The 24293-nt window shown below is 50.1% G+C and overlaps 10 protein-coding genes across 10 annotated transcripts; 6 read left to right on the forward strand and 4 right to left on the reverse strand.

The window, feature by feature from the left end:
- Positions 1-39: 39 nt before the first annotated feature.
- On the forward strand, positions 40-1616 carry pex12 (ubiquitin-protein ligase peroxin 12; the record flags this gene model as incomplete). Its single annotated transcript, XM_057070197.1, has 2 exons — positions 40-97; positions 202-1616. The coding sequence occupies 2 exons, from the start codon at positions 40-42 to the stop codon at positions 1614-1616; spliced, it is 1473 nt and encodes a 490-aa protein (XP_056916808.1).
- A 414-nt stretch (positions 1617-2030) lies between these two features.
- On the reverse strand, positions 2031-3412 carry N7503_010652 (uncharacterized protein; the record flags this gene model as incomplete). The annotated part of the gene is made up of 6 exons (XM_057070198.1): positions 3208-3412; positions 3122-3141; positions 2950-3061; positions 2734-2806; positions 2495-2689; positions 2031-2427 (listed from the first exon to the last, which is right to left on the reverse strand). The coding sequence occupies exons 5-6, from the start codon at positions 2626-2628 to the stop codon at positions 2031-2033; spliced, it is 531 nt and encodes a 176-aa protein (XP_056916809.1). The 5' UTR covers positions 2629-2689; positions 2734-2806; positions 2950-3061; positions 3122-3141; positions 3208-3412.
- A 613-nt stretch (positions 3413-4025) lies between these two features.
- Positions 4026-5645, reverse strand: N7503_010653 (putative histone acetyltransferase Spt10; the record flags this gene model as incomplete). The annotated part of the gene is made up of 2 exons (XM_057070199.1): positions 4026-5087; positions 5148-5645. 2 exons carry the CDS (start codon positions 5643-5645, stop codon positions 4026-4028), a joined length of 1560 nt encoding a protein of 519 aa, XP_056916810.1.
- Positions 5646-6739: 1094 nt separating this feature from the next.
- N7503_010654 (uncharacterized protein) lies at positions 6740-8914 on the forward strand (the record flags this gene model as incomplete). The annotated part of the gene is made up of 1 exon (XM_057070200.1): positions 6740-8914. One exon carries the CDS (start codon positions 6740-6742, stop codon positions 8912-8914), a length of 2175 nt encoding a protein of 724 aa, XP_056916811.1.
- A 479-nt stretch (positions 8915-9393) lies between these two features.
- N7503_010655 (lanthionine synthetase C family protein) lies at positions 9394-11163 on the forward strand (the record flags this gene model as incomplete). The annotated part of the gene is made up of 4 exons (XM_057070201.1): positions 9394-9574; positions 9666-10239; positions 10299-10312; positions 10370-11163. 4 exons carry the CDS (start codon positions 9394-9396, stop codon positions 11161-11163), a joined length of 1563 nt encoding a protein of 520 aa, XP_056916812.1.
- Positions 11164-11692: 529 nt separating this feature from the next.
- N7503_010656 (F-box protein) lies at positions 11693-14323 on the forward strand (the record flags this gene model as incomplete). The annotated part of the gene is made up of 2 exons (XM_057070202.1): positions 11693-11920; positions 11982-14323. Exons 1-2 carry the CDS (start codon positions 11731-11733, stop codon positions 14321-14323), a joined length of 2532 nt encoding a protein of 843 aa, XP_056916813.1. The 5' UTR covers positions 11693-11730.
- A 439-nt stretch (positions 14324-14762) lies between these two features.
- Positions 14763-15726, reverse strand: N7503_010657 (40S ribosomal eS26 domain-containing protein; the record flags this gene model as incomplete). The annotated part of the gene is made up of 5 exons (XM_057070203.1): positions 14763-14868; positions 14960-15190; positions 15474-15510; positions 15563-15646; positions 15693-15726. The coding sequence occupies 5 exons, from the start codon at positions 15724-15726 to the stop codon at positions 14763-14765; spliced, it is 492 nt and encodes a 163-aa protein (XP_056916814.1).
- Positions 15727-15998: 272 nt separating this feature from the next.
- On the forward strand, positions 15999-18259 carry N7503_010658 (CBS and PB1 domain protein; the record flags this gene model as incomplete). Its single annotated transcript, XM_057070204.1, has 3 exons — positions 15999-16220; positions 16401-17274; positions 17328-18259. The coding sequence occupies 3 exons, from the start codon at positions 15999-16001 to the stop codon at positions 18257-18259; spliced, it is 2028 nt and encodes a 675-aa protein (XP_056916815.1).
- Positions 18260-18928: 669 nt separating this feature from the next.
- On the forward strand, positions 18929-22619 carry N7503_010659 (nuclear import receptor PSE1; the record flags this gene model as incomplete). The annotated part of the gene is made up of 6 exons (XM_057070205.1): positions 18929-19111; positions 19259-19481; positions 19559-19734; positions 19802-20233; positions 20292-22354; positions 22412-22619. 6 exons carry the CDS (start codon positions 18929-18931, stop codon positions 22617-22619), a joined length of 3285 nt encoding a protein of 1094 aa, XP_056916816.1.
- A 268-nt stretch (positions 22620-22887) lies between these two features.
- N7503_010660 (uncharacterized protein) lies at positions 22888-23991 on the reverse strand (the record flags this gene model as incomplete). Its single annotated transcript, XM_057070206.1, has 3 exons — positions 22888-23245; positions 23299-23671; positions 23766-23991. The coding sequence occupies 3 exons, from the start codon at positions 23989-23991 to the stop codon at positions 22888-22890; spliced, it is 957 nt and encodes a 318-aa protein (XP_056916817.1).
- Positions 23992-24293: the final 302 nt, after the last annotated feature.

Below are 24293 nucleotides of genomic sequence, written 5' to 3' on the forward strand. Positions count from 1 at the left end.
TCTCTCATCCCCAGCCAAGGATGACCGGTGCTCCTGACAATGGAGTACCTTCCTAGTCTCCAGCAAGAGTTCGATGAACACAAACCATCGCTCTTCGGTAAGTCTCGACCCACAGGGCGACCTCGCGGGGAAAGCCACTCGAAACCCGGGGAACTGTCACACCTAGGCGGCATCGCTAACAGAAGCATCGCGCGCATCTAGAACTACTTGCTGAACAGCAACTGTCTGACTTACTACCTCCATCCATCCGATACCTACTCGCTGTCGCGACACACCGACACCCGCGGTACCTACTCCGGATCCTCAATTCATATGACGAGGTCTACGCCCTCGTCTCCCTAGTCGTCGAACGCTATTATCTCCGCACATTCGGCGGCTCCTTCACAGAAAATTTCTATTCCCTTAAACGCGAGCGCGTTCTCCGCACAAAGAATGGCGAAATCCCGCGCGCCCAGGTTGGCGCCGGTGGCCCTGTGCGCGATGCCCTCAAGTTACACTCCGCCGACGTGTGGAAGAACCTGCTTGTTATGGTCGGAATACCTTATTTGAAACGCAAGCTTGATGAAGGATACGATATTCACGCAGCACCGCAAGCGTCCCTGGTTCTAGGTGGGGGACCGCGATACAACCCCAGCGATGATCTGCCTCCGCACCCGACAGTGCGCCAGCGCATCTTCCACTACTACAAGTGGTTCCTGCGCAACATATACCCTTCCGTGAACGCGGCATATTATTTCTCGATTTTGGCTTTCAATCTCGCCTATTTGTTCGATAATACGAAATACTCATCCCCCTTCCTTTGGCTCATTGGATCGCGCATTCGCCGTCTCGGAGCCGCAGACCACCGTGCCATTGCTGAGGTGCTGGACCCGAAGCCTGCGCTCGGTGGGAGCAGCAGATCCCAGCGACCTGGATCCGGCCTTATGGGGCTTCTCAGTCCCCAGAATCTGTCACCACCACTCCTCACTTCCCTACGCTACTTCCTTCCCGCATCTATCTTTGCTCTAAAGTTCTTGGAATGGTGGCACGCAAGTGACTTCTCGCGGCAATTGGCCCGTAAAGCCACTGAGGTTCTCGACCTACCTGCGCCTGTCGTCTCGGGCTTGACTAACCCGGCCGAGCGAAGAAGGTCCGGTCAAGAAGAAAAGGAGAAGAAGCAGGCTGAAGAGAAGAAACCTGCCGGAGATCTCAAATCTGCTCTAAAACCAGCCCGTCGCCAGAAACACCCCATCTCTGCTACTTCATACCTCCCCATATTTACTGTTCCCTTACCACCAGCAGACACTTCAAGCGCGAATACTTGTCCCGTTTGCTTGAATACCCTTGTCAACCCGACAGCCTGTCAAACAGGATATGTGTTCTGCTACGTGTGTATCTTTCATTGGATCAATGGCGAACACCAACGCCAGTTGGACTTCATGAACGGGGAGGGAGCCGGTGCTGCCTGGGAAGAGGAAATCATGGGCGACGATGATGAGAAGAACTCAGATGAAGCTGAGGGAGAGAAGGGCTCTCGTAAGCGTGGCGGGAAATGGGAAAGTGGCAAAGGGAGATGCCCTGTTACTGGCAGGAGAGTCCTTGGTGGAACTGAGGGCTTGCGACGTGTGCTAATCTGATGTATATATACCTGGGTTAGAGCCATTGTTAGAGAGATATGTCATTGAATGAGAGTCAAACTGCCCAAGTCGTCTCGAATGTTATCTCGCCATTCTCATCTGTACATTCAAACTGCATTCAGTGCAGAAAGACCTTAGCGTTCCAGAGACCACCAGCCTGACGTCGTGATAAGCATCAAGCTTAATCCGACAACGTCATTAAAACCATATCCGAGGAAAACTGAATTTGTAGGACAGAAAATTATTGTACCAACGTAAGGATACTTTAATAGTATACACTTCGCCCTTGTTCAATAAGAAAGGCATTCATTATAGCCGAGTCATATCACTTTTCTGCTCACCACCAAGGTTAGACTCAGGAGTCATTAGAACGCTGAAATTCACCATATGTCCGGGCGTGACCAGCACTTGCACCTACGGACGCGATGAAGACTTTTTAAAACTATAGCCCCTCAAAGCCTCCAGGTCAATATCACCCCCTTCAGTTTCAGGCCATAATGCATCGATATCCAACGGAGGCTTCATTGGATGAGATCCTAACCGACTAGATCGAGCTGAGGGGACTGGTGGATCCGAATTTTCCTGTGAAGGCTGACTAGATTTGGGACTAAAGCCAAGAGATTTCTTCACCCGGCGAGGAAGTCCAGATTCTATAATCAGCTTTGAAAGACACGGCATGCTGAAGATGAAAAAGCCGCAGGTCATTTCGGCGCAAGCCCAGAATAGCAATGGTCCAATGAGATAGATCATATCGGACGATCTGGAGAGGGAGACTGTACGAGCTAAGCGAAGACAGGCAGCAATTGAGGCACTGCAGGATGGGTTAATTAATGCTGGAAAACGCAAATCTTGGATGCGGATAATACGGAAGTACTCACAGTATACCCGCGCTGAAGATGATGAAAACTCCAATCTTCTTTTGCCAATTAATCCGTAAACGCCAGATGATTCTTTGCGGAAGCAAGAACATTATTATGTCGGAAGCCACTTGGATGCTGGCGGATGTGAGCATCACGTCGGGGAGAGGGTAGCATGTGCTTGGAAGGTAGGATTTCCAGATTGCTTCGTGCGGTCTGCATTGTAGGTTCAACAAGATGATGCAAGCTGCCCCCCATACGCATTGTAGGCATATGATAGCCATGCAGCCCCACCAAAAGGGGTCTTGAGCGCAGTTGAAATGGACAAATATTCTACACCAGTCCAGTAAAATCGCGGTTTTGATCAGGGGAAGAACTGCTGAGTAGCAACACCCATAGATGAGATTAAGCTGTTGGTATATGTTAGCCCAACGCCAAAGTTTCTGGAAGGAGATGTTATGAAGAGTCGTGCATACATACGTAGAGCGGTCGAATGAGGTCTTCGTTGCGCAAGTTCCAGGTATGAACGAAGTATCCCGGGGAATAGATCCATGCATAGCCAACATAGGCAGTCCCGCAATAGGCGCCCTATAACATAAAATTAGCTTCACTGCGCGTGGAGGATGAACATCGAGAGAGATTCCATACGTATGCGCAAATCATCAAAACTGTAGAAGAAGCAGTTAGTCTCCGTCTGTTATAACCAAAAGAACCAAAAGGTATTGTAGACACACCCTCTTCCGCGCGCATCTTTTTCTCCAGCCACACTCGAGCAAACAAACGTAAAGACAGGCATATTGTGGCGACCACCAAACACAAGGTCGTCACTACCCATGCGATAGTATTGCTTTTCGGTGGGTTGTCAAAATTCGGTGTGACACCAGGTGGTGCTGGGAGAGCTGGCTGGGCCAGCAGTGTAGCCAGCGCTTCTGCCGACATCTTGCGCGACAAGCCCGCCACGGACAGTAAAGGATTGAATAGCTATTTTCATTTCGGAAGGCTGGAGGTCTCAGTTCAAATATTGAGCTATGACCCGATGATCGTTGGTGGCAGCAGCTAAACCATGGTTTGCCCCAGGGATCGGAAAATCGAGATCCGCCACAACAGGATTTTCTTCCAATAGAAGGGATGATATCTCATTTCCGGAAGTTAATGACGTCTGAAACTCTATGATATCCAATTTGGAGCTCTGCAGAAAAAAAAAACCCCAAAAAAGAAATAACCCGATGCAGAGCCTGTATATCATCGTCTGCAGTAATGTGCAAGAGTCAGTCAGATCGGCAGTCTTCGGACTTAATGAATACTTGAGAAATCTCCAAGTCTAAGAATACCTCTCTTTCTGCATGCAAAATGGGGATTCAGTCAATATTTTCATTGTTGAATATAGATAAATTGTATGCTGCAGAAATACAGATGACTATGCATATAACCCTAAAATGCTTCACAGCCATGCCTAGCCTGGCCAGTTTTGATCGATCGTAACAAAATAGTGGACACATGTCAACGCTAGGAGACATAAAAAACATAAGAATAAAACAAGACTGAGACCGGCTCAGGAGAAATCATAATTTCCTTCAGAAGGACTACCATACTCGAATTTTGAAAGTAACTCGGCATCATGTTGCAAGTCATGCGAAGGTGGGTTCATAAGTCCCAGTACCTCCTGTCGAAAGGGATCAGAACCGTCGTCAACCATCATCTGGTATGCATTATTGGCCGTGTGGTAGCGCATCGTATCGTCAAAATTTGTCATGCCCATATTGGGGCCTTGGGGGAAGCCACCGGCCATGGCGTTTTGTTGTTGGTAGCGCCGCAATTGTTGCTGTAGATGCATGATCTGGGGATCGAGAGGCATCGGGGTGAAGTTCGCCATGGGATGTACGGCTCCGGGAACATTAGCAGGGACGTTGCCTGGTACTGCCTGATTCATGTAGGGGTGGTGAGCTGGGGAGTCGTCCGGTGCTTCGTCCATGTCTTGAGGGACATCCACATGGTCGTCGCCATGGTCCATGCTATCGTCTACCATGTCTGACGTATCAATAGAAGGTGACTCATCCTCCTCCTTAGTTCCTGGGATAGGAGGCGTTTTGAGGGTTTCCTTGCATTGAGGACAATCACGAATCACCCGGTTGACAGTTTCCTTGATCCGTACCCAGTGGTATTTGACTGCAATGGCAGCGGTGGTTTTGTTAATGCCAGCATGTTGCCTGAGGTGGACTTCCTTGGCAATCTCATACTGTTGCTGTGGATCCGAGACAACCTCTTTGTCCTTGAGCATCAGCTTATCGGGGTCTCCCTCTTCGCCCTCAATCAGCTTATAGTGGGTGGCGGCGCTACGCAACCGACTTTTCTCGGCGCGATCTGCACCTCGAGGGTACTTGGAGTGCTTCAGATAATACCGAATCTTCTCAAATCGATCTTGTGATACAGAATCCTCGCCGTCTAAGCTGAGACCTCGACCGTAGATAATCGCATCCACAAACTCCCCGGGTTGAGACTTAAGCCTTCCTCCACCTGGGATTCTGCCAATGCGCTTGAACCCAAGTGAATCCCAAAGTCGACATGATGCAACATTGCTCTCGTAGACCAGGTTAAATACTGCATAGGTATACCCCTAGTTTAAATTTTCAGCTTCAAGTCGTAGTAAGTATAAAGGGGTTCACAAAATACTCACAAGTCGAGGAGCCCACTCCAGATAACCTTCACCCATCAACCTACCTACACCCTTGTTTCTGGCGGCATCTGTGACAATAAAAGTACCATTACAGACATGGCTACTCCAGCCGGGGTAGTTCGGACGAATGTGAAAGCCACCCAGACAAATTTTGGTCCAATTGGCACCGGCCTTGTCCATGGCATGTGTTTGTTGTACACTCTGAATATCGCCGAGCAGCATGACCACACCAAAATTGGAGAACCAATAGCGACTAAACTGGGCCAAGGGAATCGGTTCAGACATCGCATAGGTATCACCCTTTTCAATTTCCTTGTTGAATTGGTCGGAGAGATACTTTAGCAGGGGTCGGGGTAGATCATCCCCCGAGGCGAATGGCATTAAGGTTGCCACCGTGACCCGATCGCGGAGCGTGACTTGTCGCGGCGCCAGCGCCAGAGGATAGTCTAGCTCCTGACCTGTCGGAACCATCTCTGCATCTCCATGGAGTTCAGACATAATGAATAAAATATACTATAGTTGGGTCAGTGCTGATCACGGGACTGGATGCCATATTAGTCAATCAGTTCTTTTCTGACAATGCATTGAGAAAGATAGCAGAGGAAATATGATAGAAACCGAGTGCTCATGGAGAGAGCTCTGAATTGTATCTTGACTACACCAGAATCACCAAGGGGCTAGGACTGACATTCTGCTCTGCTTCTAGAAGCCTTTGGCACTTCGTGGACCGCGTGAGTATTCTCGAGTCCGGAATCGGTGCAACGCAAGTTAGAGAAGCCGTGGTCCCTGATGACTCATCGGCTGACTCATCAGGCCACAAGGTGTCAATGCTGAGGTACAGTGGTTTGTATGAGTTTACAACCAGCCTTCCAGACCGCCTACTATGTATAGCTTACCGCCCATCAATTATGCGGCGCGCTGGCCCAAAATAGAACACCGGTCAACACACGGTTCTTAAGTCATATGTGGTACGTTTTAGGAATGTTCTTAGTGATGTTCAGCTTGCAAGTTCTATATTCTCAGTTGATTTAGCTAAGAATGTGAGGTTTTGGCTCGCAGAAAACGTGGCAGATTATTATGTAAGGAGTGGAGGCGGTTTCAAACTCATGCAACACCACTATAACCCACCTGCGCTATTGTTTTCGTCAGGCAGAATTGGAAGTCAATACATACATGTAGTACGCAACTTGAACTCTGACTTTCTTCTAATCATAACAACATCCATATATATTTCATCAAAACGCTTATCATGACTTGTGCTTTGTATTTTTCTCCAACCTTGGACTGATTTCAGATATGCTGAGCTTTCTCTTCTGCTTCCCCAACGCTTTTGTACATTTCTCGTACGTATTCCACCTCACCCCAAAGCGTGTATGCGACGTGTCCAGTGCTTGATCGGAAACTGAAAGTACTTGACGCCATTCATTTGGCATATTCCATTGATATGAGGCTAATAATGCTAGAATCTTAGAGGCCCGCAGACCTTTATCAATAAAAAAAAGTCTTCTGTTGCCAAAAGCTCAACCTTCAAAGCCTTCACGGTGAAATCATTTACAAGTCTGATCTCTCATCCATAAGAGGAGACCGACAAAATGGCCAACACGGACGAAAGGCAATTTCATTCGGCAGAAGATTTATCGTCCGATCACATGCCTGTTCTCAAAGCAAACGACAAGGTGCTGCTCGTGGTCATGCTTACCGATTTCACGGAGCAGAAGGGGAAAGAACTCGTGGATTTCTTGGAGACTGAGCCCGGGCTCATCCAAGCTGGTCTCAAAGTCCAAACATGGGCTCCGTCTAAACGTCTTCTCAGTTCAATTGCTGTACAGGGTCCACATCGAGACAGTCTGGCTACTGTTCATGCTCTTGCCATGCTAGCCTACCGATCCGGGCTAGAGTTCTTATTTCGCACGAGCTTCGTTGTTGCTGATGACCTCACCAAACGTTGCTGGGATAATACCCATCGAGTCGGTGAGCGGGCCAAGCTTTCACTTCTTATGGTCAGTGTTCAGCCAGAGAATACTCATAAGACACCAGCCCCTATTTCTTTATCTCCGCCTGGTGCTCGTGTAGTCGTCTCTCGCTTCTCTGATACATCAGACAGCTCTAATGAAGAATGGTATGATGACTTCGTTGCTTGCGCTAGCTGCGACTCCTCATCTGACGATTACTTGATTCGTGATTACAAGGGTACAAACGACCCGTGGACTGTCAGACAGTACGAATACGGTTTATTGCCATTCATTTTGGAGAAGTTTCATTGGGAAGATTACGATGTTTTCTTTCAAGATGTTCTTCGTTCCGATTATCACTGCAGAATTAGGCAACAGCACCACTTGCTTAACCCCAGAGCTCAGCGGTCTTACTCTATCGCTTACCATTGCATGTATCTTCTTGATCCTGATCAAGAGATGTTCGCCACCGAACGCCCCCATTTTTCAACAAGGAAGCAATATCTGAAGGCTGCATGGTCAGCGCTTTCCTTTCGTCTCCCACCAGAGTTGGCGACTGAGATAATCTCTCTAGCTGACCTGGTTCCATCCTTCCGAGCACCTCTATGGAGACGCCGACAAAGTCAGGAACATTTACACTTATTTGTAATGTTTCCTACAACTGAGGATGAGCTCCGTGAAGCCCATTTGATTATCCATGATGCACTGCAAATACAATCACAAGAACAAGAGGATGTTCCGAAAACAGCAGAGCTCATCCCTCTTCACCGCCACGGTATGAGAACCCGCCGCGATGTGGTGGTATTCTGGGAGAATTATCGGATGCACGAACCAGATGAAAGATGCATCGATCCACTTTTGAATCTTATGCTGAGCCCCATTGAAAAGAAAGCCATCAACTTGTCCCACTTTGCCATTGTTCATTCCGGTGGTGTGAAGCCTGTAGTTGCTTTGAGAACTACACTCGACACGCTGTGCTGTGTATCCACATCTAGTCTGCATCGTCTTCTTGCTCGCGATTATGACAAGTACAATATTGATCACGTTGAAGCAGCATACAATCCAGACCAGCCATATTATTACAATCCACCAATCTGGGAGGCAGTGAGTAATTCATATACAGATCAATACCTCCTTGACTATGACTGGATCCCGGTGTTCTACCTCACTAAGCATCTGACGGATTCGGAGGATCTGGTACTCCGCAAGGAAATCTATAAAGTGGATGGACAGGACAGGTATGGTATCGGTCCCGAGGCTGCTCTGGACTACGATACCGAGCAACGAAAGGATGTCTGTTTCGTCCCCTGGGAGCACAATGAAGATGGAACTCTGGATGACATTTGGAACATCGTTCTCAAGATTTACAAATACGAAGGTTTCAGTCGCCGGTTTCAGCGCTTCTTTTGCCTCGACCGACAGTCTGTGGAGGATCAAAAGCTCATTGTCGTTGAGCCCGACTTCTATCTTGCCGGAAGAAAAGTCCAAGATGAAGGTAGATTATTACAGGGCATGGTTGCGCCTACACTAGCAGGGTTCCGTTGCAACCGTGTTCCATGTGTAGAAGCCCATGATGTCAAGATTGAACTTGATTCATGTGTTCGAACTATTGAAGATGTCCACGGCGCGCTTTCCGATGAAGGGCAGCACTTTATTCGGCCCGGCTGGCCAGGCCCTGAAGTTCTTCTTCCCACACATCCGTGGAGGCTGGCATGGCCCGAGCCTAGTCAACCCGGTACTATCCCTGTGTGGGATATATTCGGTTCTCATCTACATGCAGTCAACGACGAAAATGAAGAGAGCGGAGAAGAGTAGTAACCATGCCAGGACAATGAAAAATATTGATAAAATCTAGCTAAGAGTAAGGCCAGGAACTTCCAAACATGGTAAACTCTAAGTATGGAAGTGGGCACAGTAGAATGTATATTAGTATTCGAGAGCAGTCATGCCTCTCTAGTGACACTGGGTTATAATACTGTTGTTCCAGTAATTTTGCATTCTGTAAATGGTCTAAAGAACACCGTCTTCTTGTCAAGCGATCTGCCCCACCCTCTGCACAGGTTCGTGTTGGCCCCCCTCTGTGGAGTCCAACCCGCCACCGACATTTCGAGAATCTGCACTAGCGAATCGCCGATGCAGATTTCAATACTATGACGACGGGTCTGCGGCCCAAGGCTACCCTTCAGCTCTGGTGGGGGTTAAGCGCTTGCGATCGAAAGCTCCCGATCACCCCAGGATTTTAGCACGCCATCCCGCAAAATATTGTCACATCGATCAAGATCTTATCTGAAACAATGGCAGAGCGTCCACAGTTCTACGAAAACACATTGAAGCCGCTAGAGGTCACCCCAGCTTCACTCGCAGAATCCTTGGAGGAATTGCGTGTCGCAGTCCGCTATGGAGCTGAAGCCATCCAAGCCAACGAGGTTCCCCAAGACAAATGGTCGCCCGGTGGCATGTTCAAGCATTTCCCTGGTATGTATAATTATCGGAAATAGTATCCTAAATCTGATATCTATTGTATCTCTTTCGGTCAATGCGGGGCGGGACTAATCAGCCGCCACAGGTGTGGCCCTTGCTTTCTTACGCCTTGACTACCAGTCCCCGGCGTTGAAAGATGAAAATGGTTCGCACCCGGACTATCGCCAGCTTGCGCTCGAGAGGATTCCATCGGAGTTCCCAGGTCATGCGTTGCTGCCGTCTCGATTGTCCCCGGCAGGATCACTCTCGCCTATTGCTGGTGTGACTTTGCGCATTTTCTCGGCGTTGGCGAAGTCTAACTGGGAAAGAGATTCTAAGCCAAGTCTTTCTCAGCAAGACATCAATTGTCTTTATGATGCTGCAAGCCTTGCTCTGAAGAATGGGCCCCTTGTTCCTCATGATGGCCGCAATATGGGTGGTGATGAGATGCTGTATGGTCGGGCAGGTCTCTTGTGGGCCCTGCTGAATATTCGTGCTCATCAATTCGATGATGAAACCCAGAAATCACTCGACCCTGTCTTTGAGACAATCCCCAGATTGATCGATGTTATTGTAGACTCCGGACGTCAGGGCTCAAAAGCTTATATTGAGAAGGACGGGGCGGAGGGGGCGCACCCGCTGATGTATGCCTGGATGGAAGGGCACTATTGCTTTGGAGCGTGAGTGTGGTCTTCCCTGAATTTCCCAAATCTTCAAGTACTAACGACCTTCCTATCAGTGTTCATGGAATCAGTGAGTTGTACTGCTTAAGAGGGGTGAGATCAATTGCTAACGAAATTGCGTCCCTAGCTGGCATCCTTCCTATCATCCTTGCAGCTAAGCCCGAGGAACTCACAAAGCACATTTCTATCATTGGAGAGACCATTACGGCACTATGCAAACTTACTCTTTCAAATGACGGCCACCTCCCAATGACCCTCCCACCATTCAGCTACGGGCAGACCTCGGAGCTTGTGCAGCTCTGTCATGGGAGCCCTGGTATTCTGATTATGCTAGCAGCAGCTTTGAAGAATCCAGCTCTGACTCAAGACCACTGGTGTCCCGAATGGGACAAAACGGTCTACGAAGCCTCTCAGCGAATATGGGAGGAAGGTCTCCTCTCCAAAGGAGGCAGTCTGTGCCACGGAATCTCTGGAAATGGATGGCCCTGGCTCATGCTGCACAACACCTTTGAGTACCACTCAAAGGAACTTGAAGCTGCTAGAGCCGCTTACTTGGAGCGTGCGCAGGCCTCGGCTCCTTCGAACGAAGACCTTGGTCAGAGGCTTACGTCGGACTTCTTTTTGTCAAGAGCTTTGGCGTTCATGCTGCACTCTCGTGAGACCCGGCCTTACAACAAAGCTGCTGAGATCTCCGAGAAAGATTACCGCATGCCCGACGATCCATACTCATTGTTCGAGGGTCTGGCGGGTAATGTCTGTGCTTGGGCTGAGACCTGCGCGGTGATTCAAGCCCGATTGCGCAAAATAGAACTCAGCGAGAAAGGATCAGACTTTGAGTCTGACCTGCTTTTCAAGCAGGCACTTAAGAGTGAGCTTGGGTTCCCGCTCATTGGTGGGAATGGGGCTGGTGGTTTGATTTAGTTGATGGTCCTGTTGCAGGTTCAACTAAGACTTTCGGGTTTTTCTTCTCACTCTTAGTATATAAACGAATACTATAGAAAGATCAACATTTACCAATGTCTCGTCTTCAGATACTTGTGGACTATTTCACTTGATTCTTCACTTGCCCTCCTCACTTGCAAGGACGTATATCTATATCGCCCTAATGTTGCCCGATGACATCATAACTAAACTCACCACCTGACATCCGTTGTACGTGACCTGGATACCTTATTGACCACCAGCAGCGAAGGAAGTACTTGGAGGTCTATGGATTACTGTTGTCTTCCAAGATTCAAACCAAATATGGGTTGAGAGCAATATTAGGGATACAAAGTGAAATTAGCCCATGAGCTTCCCCACCAACACGGGCCTCAGAACCGGGCGCTTACAGCCTTACGGAACTCTCCGCATTATTAGCGGTTCATCGTGGCAGTGCAGGGCACTTCGCGAGACAACATTAATTAAATTTATCATCTTCAGAAAGAAGCTTTCGTTAACATAAAATGTGAACTAATCTCCGATCGAGTCCCATTCACAACCAAAGTGATGGATTTGATTCCACCGTCATATGAGTCGGCAACAGATCGGGATGCATGGGTCATCATCGCTCGCTATATCTCTTCGAGCGACCTTTGTGCAGCCTCACTAGTCAGTCACCGATGGCACGACCTATTTATGCCATTCCTGTGGGGTGATCCAGCGTCGCACTTTGGCACAGAAAATGATGCCGTCTACGGTAAACTTACCGCGCTTTGCTTCGATTGTGGAAATATCCAGCACTAACAATGCATACCCAGTGGCCCTGACACGGTTTCGAAGAACCCTAAAATATGCGAGGCGAGAAGTACGCGCATTAACGCATACACTTCACCTCCCACCCGCTCTATCGGAGATCTACGATGGCCCCCGACCGACATGGCTGAGGGATATTTTGGAGTACCTACCTTGTCTGCAGTCGCTGATAGTCTCCCGGCTACCCTTTTTCGATCATAACTGCATGTTTGCATTGAGAAGCTCGAAAAGTCCTCAATATAATGTCCGTCTATTGTTAGCGGACCATGAGCCAAACACGACCTCTGCAGGTCTAGCAGAAACCCTTCTTCGATTTCCCCTATTGACCTATCTGGACTTCTCATATACGACTTCTGCGCGTGATCCTGGCGTCTTATCGTCATTATCTCAACTTGAACACCTTCAAGTTCTGAAATTGCGCGGTATTGGCCTGAAAGACCCCGATGCCGAGTTCCTGGCTAACGCCATTGGGAAACGAGTTCGTGTTTTGGATTTGCGCAATAACATGCTCACCGATATGGCCGTTCGCTCCTTGCTTCAGGCCTCTTTCCTATCGCCAAATCAGCAGCCACAACAACCTCGACATCTTAGACGTACTGGAACTTCGCCAGACCCTGTCATCCAGTCCGCCCTTCGAGGCATTGGGTCAGATTTCTTGAGATCACCCTGCCTAGATGAGCAGTACCTGAAGTTTCTAGCGAGTCAAGTCACTAGGCATCCCTGGGTTGATTACTTGCCGTATGTGGGTATTACCCATCTTTATATCGCAAACAACAATATAAGCGTCGAGGGTGTGGCAGCCCTCCTGGCCTCTTCAAATCTCTATGCCCTCGATGTCGGGACAGTGAAAAGCACAGGTATCATACATAAACAGGCGCAGTCTCTCAATCATTGGAAGTGCCCTGGCGCAGAGAAGCTGGTTCCTCTTTTAGGGAAGATTGCTGGAGACAAGTTGACTTATCTCCGCGCCCATCATGCAGTACTTACTGCTGAGCCCCCGTTGAAAGATTGTGGTCCCACGTCCGAGTTTCTTCCGGAACTCGGGACCAGCGAAGTGCCTCACGAGGCCGAGTTAGACGCTTCAGAAGAAGCTCGAATCTACGAGCTTCCCGAAGAAGAAGCCCCAATCTACGAACTTGCAGATACATCTCTTGCTGAGTCTACAAGTACAGTCACGAGCACCAGCACCGCTCGAAATCAAAAGGTGGCAGCACTATATCAGGATGAACCTTCGCCGACTGTCAGACGGGGATCAGCTTTTGCTCCAGAGGTCATTCAGACTATGCCCAATGGAGACATCATAGAACCAGACTACTGCGAGAGTCCTAGTATCGCTGACTCTCTTCACACACTTCCACTGTGCAGTTCCCCCGTTTCGTCAGATGATCCCCGTGCCCAAAGAATCCAAGAACTTCTGGCAAAACGCCCACGAAACCAATCCCTTCCGCTACGCGGCGGCAAAGAAAGTCGATTCCCATACCTACACCCCTCACATATACCCCACTGCGAAACACTAGTATTGACAGACATTCCATCGCACATCCCGCCCAACTCCCCGATATTTTATACTCTCACCCGCTTCATCACAGCCTGCTCCAACGAAGCTCTTCTCGCAACCCTTCAAGCTGGTTCAGACTATTCTCTCCCACCAGGTCAAGCCCGCTACCAAGCTGAGCAGCAGCGCTCTCGCTCTCTCTTCGGTCTTCGTCGCATCATCCTCGAAGTCACCGACACTTCCACTAGACACATATCATGGAAACCTGCAAATCAACGCAACGGAACCACAATATCCAGCACAGGAGACCGCGACTCAGAGGCTCTGTGGGCCGCGGCTACAGATGACTTTAGCTTCTTCGGCGAAGAGGAATGCGGCATCCCCGATAATGATCCGGGGAAGTACTTCCCCATGGCAGCACTAAACGAGAAAGTCTCACTTTCACCCTCAGACGACAGCGCTTCCTCTCTCTCTGGCGCCGAATCACCCTCCCGTGGTGGTGATAATCCGCGGCGGGGACCTACGTTTACTGGGTCTCGTAGCACGGACGCAAGCAAAAAGCGGCAGCTTTCACAGAATGTGGATCTCGTGGCACAACTAGCCGCTTTCCGTCGTGAGAAGAAGGCAGAGTATGAGCAGCTTCTCAGGCGAGAGAGAGGACGGCGGAATACGAATGGGACTGAAGTGTCGAGTATATTCTCAACGTCTTCAGCGCAGGGATCTATGGCCCATTTTGTGGAAGGGCATTGGAAGGGAGAGGTTAAGATTGTGAGGAATCCGATGCCTAAGGTTCGTAGTGGAGTTGTCGATATGTATGGCAATTATTTTGAGAAGGGATACCTGTACCCCTAAAGGTGCAGGTCCTACATGATAGACACTAGTCGAATGTATTACGGCGATTTTTGGAGTTTTGAGAAGTTTTTTGGTATTTTCTAAGCCCGTATATAGGGCACTCCCTTCTCCCTAGGTTAAACCTGGGGTTCAAGCAACCCGAGGGAGAACTAACCCAGACAAAGCAGTAGAATTAAAAAGAGACAGAAAGCCCATAGGAATAAATTCCCATAACAGTCCCCTGGCCACTTTCAATCCAACGGCCATCATGTCAATCAATCCAACAAATCAATGCCGAATCCCTCCAAATTTTTATCAATCGTCACAGCATCGCCGGTCGGTTCATGCACGAAAATCGTGTGGTAAGAAGATCAACGCGGGAAAAAAGAGACAAAATAAAAGAATTCATTTCAGACTAGTTCCATTTTATTTTGTTCGTTGAACAGCCGTGTCATATCCCTTAGTTGGCCTTGCCAGCCTGGGGGGGAGTCAACTTCTTTCCGTCCTTGTTGTAGCGGATACGGGGAGGGGGAGCACGGTTGCGGCGGCCTTCGCGGGAACGGACACTATATTAAAGTCAGTATGGCTGTTGTTTGCAATCTGAACAGTGCAATGACTATTCGCCACGTATTGGCTGGTTGGATGGGAGTGGCGTACCGAACGATCTTGCCGTGAATAGCGCAGGACACACAGTACTGGAGCTTCAGGTACATCTTGGGGACGGCGTACTCGGCGAAGACGGAGGCATCGGAGATATCACGGATGGCAGCAGACTCAACCATGTTGCGGATGGTGAACCGCTTGATAGCCTTGTCCTTGGGAACGCAGCGGGCGCAGTTGGAGCAGCGCACCGGCTTGACGTGGCCGCGGCCATTCTTGTTGCGACCGCTAAAGAAATCAATTAGTGATTCGTCCTTAAACTCGTCTTGCATATTCGTGCTGTGCGAATATGTCCATTTCCAGAAATGTCTAATCGATTCTCCAGTGGCTCCCATTCTTCTCGTTTCCGGCAATGCGCATAGGTCGCTATTTATTTTTGAAATTCATCGGCGTAATTCATTTTGTCCTTCTTGTTGAATTTGTGCGTGGCTTTGGCATCATTGCGGAGGTTCAAGTCGAATGGGAGTCTGGGTGTGGAAATTCGAGGCGACGGGGAGGGATTCGGTCTTACTTGTTCGCCCGCTTCTTGACCATTTTGACGGATTGATCTGGTTTGGAATTAGAGGTTGTTAAATCGTAGATGGGGTAGGGGTAGCGTACGGTTGACTTGTCGAGGGTGGGTTGTCGAAGCTCGCTCACTCAGAGACTCATCGGGAATGGATAGTGGTTGTGTTGTGGGAAGCCCTAAACCCTTAAGCGAGACCCACGGACACCTTGACACCTGAATTACAGGGAGACAAAGACAACGTCACCTGACAGATCATGCGTTTTAAGGTCACGAGAAGCGCTAATCCAGGGTTAGACTAGCGTCCGGAACGAACCGTCAAAGCATGCGATTACCTAATCCCCGTGTTTACCTGCGGGACAACGAGGAGAGAACACCCCTGTCTGGATCGTCAGTCAACTACTTCTCTTTGGGACTTTGAACAAAAAAAACGCCCTTGCTGCTGTTTCTTGTACATTCTCCTAATTCTCTTGTCTCTCCTCCCCTCCCCCCTTCCTCCTTATCCCTCTTTTTTGGAAGTAATCCCTTAGGATGTCGCATACCGGTACATTTCGAGGAACGCCCAATAAGACCATCGGCAGAGGAAGGCTGCCCGACTTCGACGGTTCCAACACTTCCCACATCCCCCGGCCCCGATCCGACCGCCCTGAACCTACCTCTTCCCACCCCCCATCCAGCGACGTTGGCAGCGGTACCGGCACCATGAGCGCCGCCAGTAGCAGACAGCGACAAACTCAGTCGAAGCGTGATGAGGTTCGTGATCACCCGATCTACATTGTCCCCAAGACTCCGCCTGTTTCCCATTTTTTCGGTCTTTTCTGGGCTCGAAGAATCGAAGCTCGCCTACTCTACAAGCTTGATTTGACTCGATTTGACTCGACTTGATCTATTTATCGGGTTTACTTGACTTACTGACCGCCTTTTTGTTTATAGGCAATCCGTCTCAAGATGGAGGCCAACCTCAATAAGAAGAGGCAAAATCCTACCAAGGCTACCCGTTCTCGCAAAGCCCCACCGGGCACCGTCCTGGCCCTAAAGCCCAGCCAGGCTCTCCAGATCAAGCCTTCCCTCAGCATTTCGGAGGCGGCCCAGTTGATGGCCGCCAAGCGCGAGGACTGCGTGTTGGTCACCGACGATGATGAGCGCATTGCCGGTATCTTTACGGCTAAGGACTTGGCTTTCCGTGTGATTGGAATGGGCTTGAAGGCCCGTGAGGTCTTAGTTTCCGAGATCATGACCAAGAACCCCCTATGTGCGCGAACAGACACCAGCGCAACAGATGCGCTCGATCTCATGGTTCGGAAGGGTTTCAGACATCTGCCAGTCATGGATGAGAACCAGGATATTTCTGGTGTTTTGGATATCACAAAGTGCTTCTACGATGCGATGGAGAAATTGGAGCGCGCCTACAGCTCATCCCGGAAGCTCTACGATGCTTTGGAGGGTGTTCAAACGGAGCTTGGCTCTAGCCAGCCCCAGCAGGTGATCCAGTATGTTGAGGCTCTGCGGTCGAAGATGTCTGGCCCGACCCTTGAGTCTGTGCTTGATGGAATGCCGCCCGTGACTGTCTCAGTCCGAACCACTGTGAAGGATGCTGCAGCTTTGATGAAGGAGCACCACACCACTGCTTTGCTTGTGCAGGACCAAGGCTCAATCACCGGTATCTTCACCAGCAAGGATGTTGTTCTGCGTGTCATTGCTCCTGGCCTGGATCCAGCCACTTGCAGCGTGGTCCGTGTCATGACCCCCCATCCCGACTTTGCTCCCTCCGATATGAGCATCCAGGCTGCGCTCCGTAAGATGCATGGTGAGTTGAACTGAAATCGAGGTACCCGTTGCAGTCTGCTAATGATGATACAGATGGACACTATCTTAACCTCCCCGTCATGAACGAAGGTGGTGAGATTGTCGGCATGGTGGATGTGTTGAAGCTCACCTACGCCACCCTTGAACAGATTAACACCATGCAGACTCAGGATGATGAGGGTCCTGCATGGAACAAGTTCTGGCTTTCGATGGATCATGAGTCGGACTCCATGGTCTCAGGCAGCCAGAGCCAACAGCCACACACCCCCCACCGCTCTGTCATGAGCCCCGACCTGGCTCGGTCAGGCTACGATAACAGCGTCCTTCCCAACGATTCCGCATCACACAATGGCGCAGAAGAGCACTCAGAAGTTGCATCCCAACATCACCATCAGCCAGCTGAGGATGTTCCATTCCCCTTCAAGTTCAAGGCCCCCAGCGGTCGTGTGCACCGGGTGAACGTGTTGACCTCTGCAGGTGTCGAAGACCTTGTCAAGCAGGTTACAGCCAAACTGGGTAGTGAGATCGAGGCTGTCGGTGGGGAGGCGGTTGTTGAAGAAGGCCGCCTCAGCAACACTGGCTATGCTCTCAGCTACATGGACAACGAGGGCGATACTGTCTCGATCACCACTGACCAGGACATGTTGGATGCCATCAACCTTTCTCGTGCTATTCGTCGTGACAAGGTGGATCTCTTTGTTCATGACCCGTCTCAGCCCCCCATTCCTGCCACTCTTGATCCTCAGCCAGTTAAATCTGCCACCCCAGTCATTGAAGAGCAGGCCAGTGTTGCGGATTCTACTGCCACTGAAGAGCCCATTGTGAAGCCCCGCCAACAGCACTTCCCTTCGCAAGGACATGGACACGGTCCGGAAGACCAGCTCATTGCCGGCGTCCCCAACGACCTACTCCTTCCTGGAGCTATTGTAACTTTGGCTGCAGTCATTGCGGGTGTGTTCATCCTCAGCCGTCCCAGCGGTCGCTAGAAGCTTCATTTCTTGTTCTCCTGTTTCTCCTTTCTCTCTTAGATATTCCCTTTCTCTCGTTTTCCACATCCACAGCCTTGTTCCTATCATCCACCCACATTCTTGACCAACTAAATCTCCCCTGTCCATCTTGGCTCTTGTGAACTTCTGAGAGAGTGCATACCCTTTTCTAATTATCGGTACCTGTGTATCGCGTGTCCAAATACCGCTGTTCTATTAATGCTCAGTTATGGCCTTAGCTTAGCCTCCAATGCAAATACTTCTTTGTGTCGCGTATGGATATTTTTACAAAGGCTGGGATCAAGGACTGAAAGTTCAAGAGCTACAATAAATCCATATTGGGTAATGGTAAGGATAAAAGACAAAAATAAAATAATTCTGATATTTATGACACTGGTACCTACGATTGTCCAGGTAAGAGACGAGTCATTAATAGTCTGACATTATTACTACTGGCATCGCAAGTGTTGATCCCCAGTGGCCGCTATCGCATATCAATTCCCCTAATCATCAATCTTTTTTTCCCTTCCTCCCCGCCCCACCAAAAACAAATCTCCTCCCTTTCTGAACCACCCCTCCTTCAAACCCCCGCTTTACATCTCACCCATAGGGCTCTTGCGACCTGGGTAGATTCTGTCTGTTGGATCTTGGGAACAGACATCGCCCACCATGTCCCTCCTACCGCCCGAGGTCCACACCGCGCTGTCCCAGCTGCTGCGCTCTCTGAGCACCCCCGACAATGCTGTTAGATCACAGGCTGAAGACCAGTTGAACAATGACTGGGTTCAGAACCGACCAGATGTCCTTTTGATGGGACTTGCGGAGCAGATTGGGGGAGCCGAAGACACATTGGTTAGTGCTCACACTCTTTGACCCCTCCCTTGCAAGACTGTTCACTGCCGAGGATTCGTGATTCAAAAGCCTTTGGAGAACAACAGATCTCGTGTAATGTGTATACCGCTATAATTCAAATGCTAATATTGAGACAACTCCGAACAGACTCGTGCTTTCTCCTCCGTTCTTTTCCGACGAATCGCAACAAAAACTCGCAAGGACCCCGCTACTGGCGAGGCTAAAGAGATCTTCCTGAGCTTGCCCAGCGAACAGCGTATTGCTATCCGGGAAAAGCTGGTCACATGTCTCACAACTGAGGCCGTTACCGATGTGCGCAAGAAGATCGGTGACGCGGTGGCAGAGGCGGCTCGGCAGTACACCGACAATGGTATGCAAAATCGCATTTTCTCTGTGGAGTCGACATATGCAGTGATACTGACCGTTGTTTCCTTTGAGGTGTTCTAGGTGATCAATGGCCTGAGCTACTCGCTATTCTTTTCCAGGCCAGTCAGTCCCCCGAGGCTGGTCTTCGAGAGACTGCTTTCCGCATCTTCACAACCACCCCCGGTATCATCGAAAAGCAGCACCAGGATGCCGTCATTAGTGTCTTCTCAAAAGGATTCAAAGACGACAACATTTCCGTATGTTTTGAGAAGGTTCAATATTGGCTTTGAGGGGTTATGGTCAGCTTACGAATGTGTTCTCTAGGTGCGAATTTCAGCTATGGAAGCCTTCGCCGCGATGTTCCGCTCTATCCCCAAGAAAGCTCAACCCAAGTTCTTCTCCCTCATGGGAGATGTTCTCAACATCTTGCCTCCTCTCAAGGAGTCTAACGAAAGCGAGGAGCTGTCTTCTGCTTTCCTTGCCTTGATTGAGCTGGCTGAAATCAGCCCGAAGATGTTCAAGGGCTCTTTCACTGACCTGGTCAAGTTCAGCATCAGCGTTATCGCCGATAAGGAACTTAGTGATCAGGTGCGCCAGAACTCGCTTGAGTTGATGGCCACATTTGCCGACTACGCACCCAAGATGTGCCAGAAGGAGCCCAACTTTGCACAGGAGATGGTTACCCAATGTCTAAGTCTGATGACCGACGTTGGTGCTGATGATGATGACGCTGAGGAGTGGAATGCTTCTGAGGACGTAAGTTTGTCATGCAGCATAGTCATAACTTTAAAATGTCTTGCTAATTGCTACTTAGCTTGAACCCGAAGAGAACGATCTCAACCACATCGCTGGTGAGCAATGTATGGACCGTCTGGCCAACAAGCTCGGTGGCCAGGCCATTCTGCAGCCCGCTTTCTCTTGGATTCCTCGCATGATGTCGTCTACTGCTTGGCGCGATCGCCACGCTGCCCTTATGGCCGTCTCCGCCATCTCTGAGGGCTGCCGTGACCTTATGGTCGGTGAGCTTGACCAGGTCCTTGCCCTGGTTGTGCCCGCTCTGCAGGACCCCCACCCCCGTGTCCGCTATGCCGGCTGCAATGCGCTCGGCCAGATGAGTACCGACTTTGCCGGAACCATGCAAGAGAAGTATCACGCCATTGTTCTTAACAACATTATCCCTGTTCTCAGCTGCCCCGAGCCCCGTGTGCAGTCCCATGCAGCCGCTGCCCTGGTCAACTTCTGCGAGGAAGCCGAGCGCAGCATTTTGGAGCCATACCTTGGAGATCTTCTTAGCCGCCTTCTGGATCTTCTGCGCAGCCCCAAGCGCTACCTGCAGGAGCAGGCTCTATCTACTATTGCCACCATTGCCGACTCCGCTGAGACTGCTTTCGGTCAGTACTATGCCAACCTGATGCCTCTGCTGCTCGACGTTCTCAAGCAGGAGCAGGGTAAGGAATACCGTTTGCTTCGCGCCAAGGCCATGGAGTGCGCTACTCTGATCGCTTTGGCCGTTGGCAAGGAGAAGATGGGCCAGGATGCCTTGAACCTTGTGCAGATTCTCGGAAACATCCAGCAAAACATCACCGATGCGGATGATCCTCAGTCACAGTACCTGCTCCACTGCTGGGGCCGCATGTGCCGTGTTCTTAACCGTGATTTCGTGCCCTACCTTCCGGGTGTTATGCCGCCTCTGTTGGCCGTGGCAGCCGCCAAGGCAGACATTCAGCTGCTTGATGATGAGGATCAGATTGAACAGGTTGAGCAGGATGAGGGCTGGGAGCTGGTGCCCCTCAAGGGCAAGATTATTGGTATCAAGACTAGTGCCCTTGAGGACAAGAATACTGCTATTGAGTTGATCACTATCTACGCTCAGATCTTGGAGGAGGCGTTTGAGCCTTATGTCCTGGAGACCATGGAGAAGATTGCTGTCCCCGGACTTGCGTTCTTCTTCCACGACCCCGTTCGCGTATCGGCGGCTAAGTTGATCCCGCAACTGCTGAACTCATACAAGAAGGCACACGGACAATCTCCTGCCTTTGCTGAGATGTGGAACAAGGTGGCCGAGAAGATCATTGAGGTCTTGAGTGCCGAGCCCACTGTTGACACCCTGGCCGAAATGTACCAGTGCTTCTACGAGTCGGTTGAGGTTATTGGCCGCAACAGCTTGACCCCGCAGCACATGCAAGCATTCATCGACTCCGCCAAATCTACTCTAGAGGATTACCAGATGCGTGTGAAGCAACGTTTGGAGGAGCAGGCCGAGCTGGAGGAGGGTGACGAGGAGAACCTAGACTACGAGTACGCTATCGAGGATGACCAGAATCTGCTCAGCGATATGAACAAGGCATTCCACACCATCTTCAAAAACCAGGGCACATCCTTCCTCCCTGCCTGGCAGCAGCTGATTCAGTTCTACGATAACTTTATCACCAGCCAAGACCCCACACAGCGCCAGTGGGCTCTTTGCATCATGGACGACGTGTTGGAATTCTGCTCCGAGGAGTCGTGGACATATAAGGATCACATCATGCAGCCCCTGGCTGCCGGTCTGCAGGACCCGAATGCTGCTAACCGACAGGCAGCTGCGTATGGTGTTGGTGTTGCCGCTCAGAAGGGCGGTGTCGCCTGGAGCGACTTTGTTGCTGCCTGCATCCCCAGCCTGTTCCAGGTGACGCAGCATCCGCAAAACCGCACTGAAGAGCATGTCTTTGCCACTGAGAACGCATCTGCCAGTATTGCCAAGATCTTGCACTACAACGCCTCCAAGGTGCAGGGTGCTCAGGAAGTTGTGGCCAACTGGATTGAAACCCTGCCCATCACTTTTGACGAGGAGGCAGCTCCTTATGCTTACTCCTTCATTGCCCAGTTGATTGACCAGTAAGTCTTTTCTCCGACCTTGCCATGGCTATCCATCTTGACTAACTTTATTTCCAGGCAAAACCCGGCCGTCTTCGCCAAGGCCGACCGCGTCTTTGGTTTCATTGTTGAGGCTCTTGATGCCCAAACCCTACAGGGCCAAACCGCCACTCGTGTGGCCCAGTCCGCCAAGTCATTGGTGGCAGCCACTGGTCTGAACGCTGAGTCTATTCTGGCGGGCGTCAGCCCGGAGAACCAAGAGCGCATCCGCAAGTTCTTCCAGTAGATTCAGTTCTGTTCTCTATCCCGGTTGTCTTTTGTTATCATTCCCCTTGGCCATGTGAAACCTGATGTTAGTGAGAAATGTCGTCGTTAATCCATTTCTTTTTTCTAATCCGTATCCCCTCTAAATACGAGTGCAATAAAGTACAAAGGATAGAGCTCATGAGTCCAATGAATATTCATCTTGAATCTATGAACTTGTACAGTAATGGATATCTGCAATACGACCTACCCATAGCTGGCAGGTAGGTGGACCACTCTATGTACTATATCTAAAGAGAGGCAACCCTCTTAATCTCATTAGCAACAACCTCCTCCAACCCCATGACCTTCGGCTCTCCAATAATCCCATTAGCCCGCTTCTCATAAAGCGTACCACCCTCCGTCCAAATTCTACGCAGCGTCAAAACAGTGGCAACCGGCTTCCCCTCCTCCCACGCCTTCGCCTCCAACTCACGGAGCCGATCAAGCGATGTATAGGAAACATCCGTCCACGGCGCCCCGGTGGTCTGACGCTCAAACTCGGCCTGAATCTGCGCAGGCGTCGTAGTAAAAGAGTTAACACAAAGAGCCCGGTTGACGATCTCAGGAGACGCATTAAGCAATGTCGAAAGAACGAGGGTTCCAACACTATCATAATCAGCACACCAACACATAACCCATGGAAGATGATAGAAACTCACTCCTTCATAGTAGTCAAACTAACCCTCGCGTCACCCTTCTCACCAAGCAAAACCGCCTTACGCGCCTTAACATCCCAACCACCAGCCTCGTCAACCCCAGGCGCAAGATGGAGATACATCTCCGCGAATGGTCCAGTGACCACATAGGCATAATCGAGCTGTTCGCGGGAGATTTCCTTCTCGAGGACAGCGCGCACCTTAAGTTTCTGCTGGTGTGGCTTTTCATTTACGGATGCTGGGCCGTAGGCGATGTCTGTGCCGTATTCTGAGGGGAGGAAGAGCTTTACGGAGGGGCTTGCTGCTGCGAGGCGGATAAGAGGGATTTGTTGGGCAAGGGCCATGCGACCTAGGGCTGAGATTACGGTGTCGATTCCTGTTATAGTGTTAGTTGTGCTTGGAATTTGGGTTATGGATTAAGATGTATAGACCGGTCTTGGATGAGATGGATTAGATATGTGTATACGTACCGGTGTATGCAGCCCTAACGGCATCCTCATCTTCGACATCACCAACAATAACCTCGATGTTCTGCGCCTTCAGTTTCTCTAGGTATGCGGCTTTTGTTTCAGCTGTGCGGGGGGAAGTGAAGATAGCGACGCGGTCGAATTGGGAGCGTGCGGGGAGAATGGCATCTAAGATGAAAGAGCCAATGGTGCCGGTGGCACCGAAGATGAGGAGGTTCTTGGGCGACATTTCTAACTGTTTTCCTTTTTCGTACTTTAGTCAATGGGATGAAAAGAGGTTAGAGCGAAGAGCTTCATTCATAAAGCCTTCGGATGTGACGATGTGGGGTCGCGGGGTTGCTTATCAATCGAGTGGTTGAGGTATGAATTTATCCGATGTGGATACGTTGAACTAGGATATGTGTAGTGGCTCATTGGATGAGAACCTTGGGAATGGGATTTGCGTCAATGCGTCTGTATCTTCCGGTGGAAGAAAGGGTTCCGAATCCGTCGGATGTACGGAGTATACTTTGCAGAAAGAACATGCGGGGA

The sequence above is a fragment of the Penicillium pulvis genome (genome assembly GCF_028828015.1).
Source record: "Penicillium pulvis strain IBT 33274 chromosome Unknown scaffold_8_segment0_segment0, whole genome shotgun sequence".
NCBI lineage: Eukaryota > Fungi > Ascomycota > Eurotiomycetes > Eurotiales > Aspergillaceae > Penicillium > Penicillium pulvis.